The sequence below is a fragment of the Arachis hypogaea genome, unplaced genomic scaffold (genome assembly GCF_003086295.3).
Source record: "Arachis hypogaea cultivar Tifrunner unplaced genomic scaffold, arahy.Tifrunner.gnm2.J5K5 arahy.Tifrunner.gnm2.scaffold_44, whole genome shotgun sequence".
NCBI lineage: Eukaryota > Viridiplantae > Streptophyta > Magnoliopsida > Fabales > Fabaceae > Arachis > Arachis hypogaea.
This window is the reverse complement of record NW_027255476.1, coordinates 52123-61196: the sequence shown is the minus strand read 5'-3', so window position 1 is coordinate 61196 and position 9074 is coordinate 52123. Positions and strand designations below refer to the sequence as shown.

General features: G+C 35.2%; 1 protein-coding gene across 2 annotated transcripts; it reads left to right on the top strand.

The window, feature by feature from the left end:
* The first annotated feature begins 273 nt into the window (after positions 1–273).
* On the top strand, positions 274–4567 carry LOC114927121 (probable LRR receptor-like serine/threonine-protein kinase IRK). 2 transcript variants are annotated; one of them, XM_029296813.2, is made up of 3 exons: positions 277–729; positions 960–2476; positions 2826–4567. In XM_029296813.2, the coding sequence occupies exons 2-3, from the start codon at positions 993–995 to the stop codon at positions 4273–4275; spliced, it is 2934 nt and encodes a 977-aa protein (XP_029152646.1). In that variant the 5' UTR covers positions 277–729; positions 960–992; the 3' UTR covers positions 4276–4567. The 2 variants fall into 2 exon arrangements, with proteins under 2 accessions (XP_029152647.1, XP_029152646.1); XM_029296814.2 differs by having other exon boundaries at positions 274–2476.
* The last annotated feature ends 4507 nt before the right edge of the window (positions 4568–9074 follow it).

The following is a 9074-nucleotide window of genomic DNA, read 5'->3' as shown; positions in this document are numbered from 1 at the left end:
TGTTGAAATCATTAGTTAACTTTACTTAACCCCGTTTTAAATTTTAATACACGGCTTGATTAGTAATCATACGTCTTCATTGTTCATTGTTTTCTGACTATTTTCTGAACGAGGGGCAATTTGGGAATGGAGGATGCCAGGTAAGCCATCCACGTCAAAAGCATAACTGAAGTCTGAGGACGTGTCTGACACGTAGGGCCCACAATGAGCATGTGCTTGCCACGTGGCATATTCTAATTAATTTTCTTCATCTACCAATGGGACCATTTTTCCGTTGATAAAAACTGAATATTATTTCCCTCACTTTCTTTTTGTGACCTCTTAAAACAGAGAGAAGAAAGTGAAAGCAAGCAAGAGAGAAAAAGTGAGAAACAGACATGCTTCCGATTCTCTTCCGGCGATAAACTTCCGGCAACTCGCACCGGCAATTTCGCCGATCCATTTTCTCTATTTTTCGGTAAGCACCATTCGGATACTATTTTCGGCGAAGAAATCAAAGCTTACGCGTTCCACATTCTCCTAAAACCATTTCTGGATCGAGTCTTCTACTACAAGCTCTCGTCGGTGATCTTCTTCAACCTTTTTTCGGCTTCGGTTCGCTTTTGAACTTCCTATTTAGCCTCCAGATCCTTGCCTTGTTAGCAGAGAGTGGTTTTCTAGGGTTTGAGTACACTTCACTTTGTTTAAGCTCTTGAACTTTGTGGCTACTTTTGGTGTCTCTGTTACTGTGTACGTTTCTTCTTCCTTTCTGCTAATGCCGCTGTTTCGTCTTCTTCCACACTGTATTCTTTGACTCATTCTGCTGGTTTTCAAATCTAGCCGTTGTATATCTATATAAAAAGAAACAATTTTTTTTTCTTTCTCTTAACCCATTTTCGGAATGAGCTTACTCTGAAGTCGAGTTCTGTTTTCATTTTCCAAATTCGCGAACTTTGAATCTCTTCATTTCTTTTTTCCAGCTTTGTTTTCACATGGGTCTTTAGTGTCTGAAAATGCGAGCAGTTTCAAACATGAGGGTGCTTCTCCGCTTCTTCTTCTCGGGTTTTTTGCTGGCGGTGTCGGTGGCCGCCGTGAGTCCGTCTCTGAACGACGACGTTTTGGGATTGATTGTGTTCAAAGCTGACATACAAGATCCCAAGGGAAAGCTTTCATCTTGGAACGAAGACGATGATAACGCGTGTGGTGGTGGTTGGGTTGGTGTGAGGTGCAATCCTAGATCCAACAGGGTCATTGAGCTCAACCTTGATGGCTTCTCTCTTTCTGGGAAGATTGGTCGAGGTTTGTTGAGGTTGCAGTTCTTAAGGAAGCTTTCACTCGCCAAGAACAACCTCACTGGTGGAATAAGCGCCAACATTGCTCACATTGAAAATCTTAGAGTCATTGATTTGAGTGATAACAATCTCTCAGGAGAAGTTCCTGATGATTTTTTCCGACAATGTGGGTCCCTAAGGGCTGTTTCCTTGGCCAGGAACAGGTTCTCTGGGAAGGTTCCTTCTAGTTTGGGCTCTTGTTCTGCTGTTGCTTCCATTGATATGTCTTCTAACCAGTTTTCAGGTTCTGTTCCTGCTGGGGTTTGGAGTTTGAGTGGTCTCAGGTCTCTTGATTTGTCTGGGAACTTGTTGGAGGGTGAGATTCCAAAAGGGGTTGATGCTTTGAAGAATTTGAGGAGCATAAGCCTAGCAAACAATCAGATTTCAGGAAAGATTCCGGAAGGTTTTGGAAGCTGCTTGCTCTTGAGATCTGTTGATTTTGGTGAGAATTCGCTTTCCGGTACCCTGCCGGGGGATTTGAAGAATCTAAAATTGTGTAGTTACCTTGGTTTGCGTGGGAATGCTCTCTCAGGAGAGGTTCCTGAGTGGATTGGAGAGATGATAGGCCTTGAGACATTAGACGTCTCGCGGAATAGGTTTTCTGGTCAGGTGCCGAATTCTGTTGGAACTCTTCAGTTATTGAAGATGTTGAATTTGTCTGGTAACAGTTTCACTAATAACCTGCCTGAGTCTATGGCAAATTGCACTAGCCTATTGGCCTTGGATGTTAGCCATAATTCGATGTCTGGTGCTCTTCCATCTTGGATCTTCAAGTCAGATTTGGAGAATGTTCTGGTATCTGAAAACAAGGCGCGAGGTGGCTTGAAAACTTCTTTGTTTTCCTTGGCTGAAGTTGCAGTTCAAAGTCTTAAAGTTTTGGATTTTTCTGATAACACATTTTCTGGTGAGATTCCATCTGCTATTGGAGATTTAAGCAGCTTGCAGTTTCTGAATTTATCACAAAACTCCCTTAGAGGTCCTATACCTGCTGCAATTGGTGAATTGAAAATGTTGTCTAGTCTTGACCTAAGTGAGAATCATCTAAATGGAAGCATACCTTGGGAAATAGCTGGAGCCATGTCCTTGAAGGAGCTGAGATTGGAAAATAATTTTTTAGTTGGGAAAATACCAACTTCCATTGAGAACTGCTCTTCTTTATCAACTTTGTAAGCTCTCTTTCCTTTACCCTTAATACATGTTTCATTGTAGCAAATGAAGTCTTCGTTTCGTATATTTCCAGTTGGTAGTTTTGGTTGGCCCATTTAGTTGATTTTGTTTAGGTTCTTTCGTTATATGGATTTGCTTCAAAATATGTCTATTTGATTGAATCTGATATGCAACTTTGTCGTTTTTGCCATATGATTGCCTGACCATTATGCCTATATTTTCCTGATTAATATTTGTAAAAAAAAAAATCATCCAGTAAGATCCTACATTCTTTTTCTGTTTTTGGCTCTAATCCTCAATTTTGCCTTCTTTTTTATTCCTTCCCTTTATTTTTGGCTCATTGTGTAGGATCCTGGCGCAGAACAGACTGAGTGGTTTGATACCTGCAGCAGTCGCAAAATTAACCAACCTACAAACTGTTGACTTCTCATTTAACAACCTTACTGGAACCCTTCCTAAGCAATTGGCCAACCTTCCCAATCTAGTTTCCTTCAATTTATCTCACAACAATCTACAAGGAGAACTGCCAGCAGGTGGTTTCTTCAACACCATTTCGCCTTACTCTGTTTCCGGGAATCCATCCCTTTGTGGCTCTGCTGTGAACAGATCATGCCCTGCTGTCATGCCCAAGCCTATTGTTCTAAATCCCAACACTTCCACTGACTCTGGCTCGGGTACACTACCACCAACTATGGGACACAAGAGAATCATTCTCAGCATTTCTGCACTCATTGCCATTGGTGCAGCTGCTGTCATTATAGTTGGTGTGATTGGCATCACTGTTCTGAATCTCCGTGTTCGGGCCACCGAGTCTCGATCTCCAGCCACCCTCACATTTTCTGCTGGGGATGAATTCAGCCATTCCCCAACTACAGATGCCAACTCTGGCAAACTTGTCATGTTTTCAGGCGAGCCTGATTTCAGCTCTGGAGCACATGCCTTGCTTAATAAGGATTGTGAGCTTGGACGTGGAGGGTTTGGAGCTGTATACCAGACAGTTCTTAAAGATGGACGATCGGTCGCCATAAAGAAACTCACTGTATCCAGCCTTGTCAAGTCCCAAGAAGATTTTGAAAGAGAAGTGAAGAAATTAGGAAAAGTCAGACACCAAAATCTAGTGGAATTAGAAGGTTATTATTGGACTCCATCACTGCAGCTCCTTATATCTGAGTATGTCTCAGGTGGCAGTCTCTACAAGCATCTCCATGAAGGATCGGGTGGAAACTTCCTCTCATGGAATGAGAGGTTCAATGTGATTCTTGGGACAGCAAAGGCCTTAGCTCACTTGCACAACTCAAACATTATTCACTATAACATTAAGTCTACCAATGTCCTTCTTGACAGCTATGGCGAACCAAAAGTAGGGGATTTTGGTCTAGCAAGGCTGCTACCAATGCTTGACAGGTATGTTCTGAGTAGCAAAATTCAAAGCGCCCTTGGCTACATGGCACCCGAGTTTGCCTGCAAGACGGTGAAAATTACCGAAAAATGTGATATTTACGGGTTTGGAGTCTTGGTCTTGGAGGTTGTTACAGGGAAGAGGCCCGTTGAATACATGGAGGATGATGTGGTGGTACTCTGTGACATGGTGAGAGGCACATTGGAAGAAGGCAGGGTGGAGGAATGCATTGATGAAAGGCTACAAGGGAAGTTCCCAGCAGAGGAAGCGATTCCGGTGATGAAGTTAGGCTTAATATGTACCTCACAAGTGCCATCCAATAGGCCTGATATGGGAGAGGTTGTTAGCATACTGGAGCTGATAAGGTGCCCCTCCGAAGAACAAGAGGAGTTGGTATGAATCCCATGAGTTTAACTTGCATTCTTCATTACAATGATGAGCATGGATGGCGGGTTATCCGGCGACGAAGAATCCGGTTTTATTTATTGAGAGAAATTAATAGTTGGAAAAGAAAAAAAATGTTATCTTTTGATTTACAATTTCTTGTTCTTGTTGGGGTTTTCTTTCTTCTAGTCTGTTTCAAGATTTCTCTTCTCTGTATGCTACAACTAGGATGCCGGATTCCTTTTCACCGGGTTCCATTTTGGGCCCCATTTGATGATGAAAAAACTCTTTGGAAATTGTTGCTCAATTACTCATATTTCATATTTTAGTTTGTCTGCTTATTGGTGTCTCATTCGTTGTACCGAAAGCTTTTCCCTAAACTTGGGGGAATGATGATATTGTCATGCTTTTCTTATGAGGCGTATGAAAGAAGGTAGAATTGGGACACTAACATCATGTAATGGTAGCAAGCAACTAGCAAGCATACTAGATAATTGATTCACTCATTTGGAAAATCCATTTAACATTATTGTGAATTTGAAATGCTACATGATGGATCTAACTCTGTCAATTAATAATGGAGTTTTAGTTTTTCTTCAGTTACATAATTACTATCATTTTACTACATTTTGTGGGGTTGAGGCACTTGAAATTTTTGATATACATAATCTAGGAGGTGCATTAATTGAGTTCAACTTCAACACTTGAACTAGCGGGCTCCCACATGATCCTTTATGTGATGGCAAAGTTAAACCAACAAAACATTTTCTCTAACTTGACATTGTTTTTCCCCTTCAATTGGTCAAGCACTGATTTCGTAGCTGGAATGGTCTGGTTGTTAGGCAAAAAATGAAAAATGAATTTGACCGATAAGATTAGGATGCTTCCATTCATTCACTCATAAAAAAATGTGTAGGTGTAATTAGAAGAAAATGCCAACTTGTACAAAGTCAAAAGTGGATGTAAGAGCCATGGGGCTCCAGAGAATCTTTGCACCCACTTTTGGGAAATTATATAAAATCTAATAATAATGATTTCATATAATAATGGGGATGGGAAGAAAAGGCTTCCATACACATGAGAGCGCATGCCTTGATATCATGCTGGCAAATAGTGAATCTCTGTTATGAGATTATATAATATTACATGATATGATGCTGTCGGAATAGAAGCTCTCTTTTTCGTTATTAATTATAATTATTAATTTATTATAGACTCACAGTCACGGTAGACAGCAGTACTCCGATTATTATATATTGCTTGCTGCCCATGTTCCTGCCTTTTAGGCTTTTCATTTTCTCTCCCCTTTTTTTTTTCGTTTAACTATTTTTTGTGTGTGGATATAACTATATCATGTGCTAATGCTTTTATATGGAAAATTTCTTCATTCCTTTATGCTGAAACTCAGTTTCCTTTCGAGCTTATTATAGATTTTACCTCACTGTAATAGTACATACAGTAGGAGGTTAAATTTTATCTTTTAGCAATTTGAATTTTTCCATTGAAGCCAAAGTTCTAGCTTTATTATTTGATGGAATCTTGGTCAGTACTTGACCGCGCTAAATCCAATACCTTTTATGTTGTCTTCACAAAGAAAAAGAAATGTCAGTTCTCATTCCTCGATCCAAATTTAAACCTTGGTTTTGTTCTTTTCTTGTAATCAGGCCAATTGGGACTCGTAACAACATTTTATTTTTTATTAAAATTATTGATAATTTGCATTGATTAATAATAGCATGATATAAAGTTGTGCTTATTAAAAATAAAAGATAATAAGAATCATTTACACAGTTATCTAAGCTTCTAGAGCATATTTTATTCCAATTTTCTTCCCCTCCAAACATAAAAAGGCCAAAATACGGAGGGAAGCGCTCAGTGAGTTGTCCCTATACTGTAGGATGGTGCTTGCTGTAAATTAATATATGAACGAAGGGTGTTGGGCCCAAAGTTAACCTAATTCATTGGCTTTCTCATCGTCCTCTATTAACCACATGGAGTCATGGACCATTTCTCCTTATTCCACCACTATTTCGAGAATCTAAATCAATATATCTCAACGTGCATCTCAAACAAATTTGCCTTACAGGAAAGTATCGTTTTTGTCCCCAACGTTTGGGGTAAGTCCTATTTGTGTGCCTAACGTTTAAATCGTCCTATTTGTATCCCTAACGTTTATAAAAGTGATTCAATATTATCCTACTATCAATTATACTAACAAATCAGATTATATTTTTCAATTATTTTCACTTGGATGTATTCATTCTCAATTAGGTCGCACTTGGATGCGTTCGACTTTAATATTATACCCATTATTTGTGTTTAGATTCAATTATATCCCTAGAAAAGTGAATTACGTAAATGTTGTAGGAATTAGTTTCAACTTTTGATGAGCTATTTTTCGGAGTGGATTATCGATTCTATCCCAGATATTTATATTTTAACTTCAAGAAGAGATTTTTAAAACTCAAACTAAAGCGTTCATGATGTGTAATTGACGGCAGGATAACATTGAATCACTTTTACAAACGTTAGGGATATAAATAGGACGATTTAAACGTTAGGGACACAAATAGAATTTACCCCAAACGTTGAGGACAAAAACGACACTTTACTCTTTACCTTATTATGTAAACTTGAGTCAATCCTGTGTATTAGTAGTACTGTCACTAATGAAATAAAAAATTGAATTTTCTTCTTACATTTTTTTTCAGAATCTTACTAACTGCTAATACTTCAAAGATATTGATTAATATCTGAAAGTGAATTTTTTTATTATTTTTAATATATTCAATATTTTCTTTTCCTTTAAAGAAATTGTCAATTAGAAATCTGAATCGGTACCTTTAAGGGATTAGATAGAAAAACCACGGAAAAAAACCAAAAGAACTTTGATGCATTATGATAGTGGATCATAAACTTAGGGTTATATTGAGATGGGAAATTTGATGGCAGACACCATATTGTAGTGCTAAATAATAGTATTCTCTATTAGTTTAGTACTTTTACTTTTTTTGTGCTATATAGTAATTAGTGACATGTATAAGTGAACTTATTAGATATTGCCTAATGGTATTAAAAATAAGATAACACTAAATATTATGTTACCTGAATGTATTATTTAAGAATATTGAAAGGTATTATTGTTGTGATAACAAAGGATATGGATGTCCATGTAAGTGACTAATTTTTATTTAGAAAGAAATTAATATGGTTGAAAACATTATCTTACATCATATGTTATGAATGATTAACCTTCGATTGTTAAATAATTAAACGAATACTCAATTATTTGTGCTAAATTTTATTAATACTCATTTCATGTTTGTACATATATATCTTATAATATTATTGTTAAACAATAATAAGCTTACTTTCATCTATGTTAATATTATTACTATATTTCAATACTATCATATATATTAATTAAACAATAATTTATCCTGAACTATCAAATTTGTTACCATGTATAATATTTCATTGATCCTCATTAATTTATTTATAATATGTAACATTATTTATTGATATATCTAAATATCATATAATATCTATTGTATACATCTGTTAAATATTTATTTATATTTCAAATTATTATTTACTTTTATATAAAAATATGAAATATAATATTTAGTGATCTAATATCCAATTGGATAAATTGATTCATTCAAGGACTGAATACATTAATGAAATATGAAAAGATTAATATGTGGTTGAAAATTTAATCTACTATATTTATATTAATATGGACATTAAACTATTGTATACATGGTATAACGAAATATTTTATTTCTATGATCTACTTTCCATAATTAAATTTAATATTTTATATTTTGTATATTATTAAAACATAAGATCTATTTTAATATTACGAGATTGCTAAGGTTCTTATAGAAATATTTGAGAAGATCTTTCAAAGACCGATTCGAATTTAAAGCGAATACTCAGGGTCAATCACCAAAGATGTTCCTGATTAAATGTAATCACTAATAATTATGATTTTAATACTATAAATATTAACTTGTATAAATAGTTTCAAGAGCTCGATTCAAATTTATAAATGATTAATTGAAAAAATTGGTTTTATTTATGAATATTAATTATCTAGAAAGTTATCATGAATATTGATCATTTCTAAACATATTTATTATTATTCATTTGTTTGAATAATGCTTGAATGGATCAATTTTCATATATAATGTGAATCATTATCAATGTATCTGAATATTTATATGCATCAAAAGGATTAGAAAATGATTATCAATTGTCTTATATCTTGGAAGCAAGAATGTATTAAATATAGAAGCTGATTATCTAATGATATCTGAATGAAAGATTGGCAAATTAAGTAGATAATGTTCACCTATAAAGGGATTATCAATGAATCACTTAAAGTGTCCACATCATTGATACGACTATTTTAGAAAATCAAACTGTCATCTGATTGCTCGAGGAATCAAATTTATAATATTATAATTGCTTCTGTTGTGAACCACATGATTTTGAAAAATGAATGTCATTTTAAGTTTGCAAATTCAGAAATGTCATGCATTTATAATGAATATTTGGAAATATGTATTATGTTCCGAAAAATGATGATCAAAGAAGTAATAATGAAGAATTATGTTGAAGATTATGTAATATGTATTATAAGAAAGAATCATTAAAAATAAATGGAAAGATTTGTTTAATGATTTGAATTTCAAATTATGATGTACAAATTTAAAGAAATATTTGATTATGACAGAATTATGGCATGGAATAATTGAAAGATTATTTGAATTTAATGGGATATTTAAGCATTCAATTAATGTGAATTT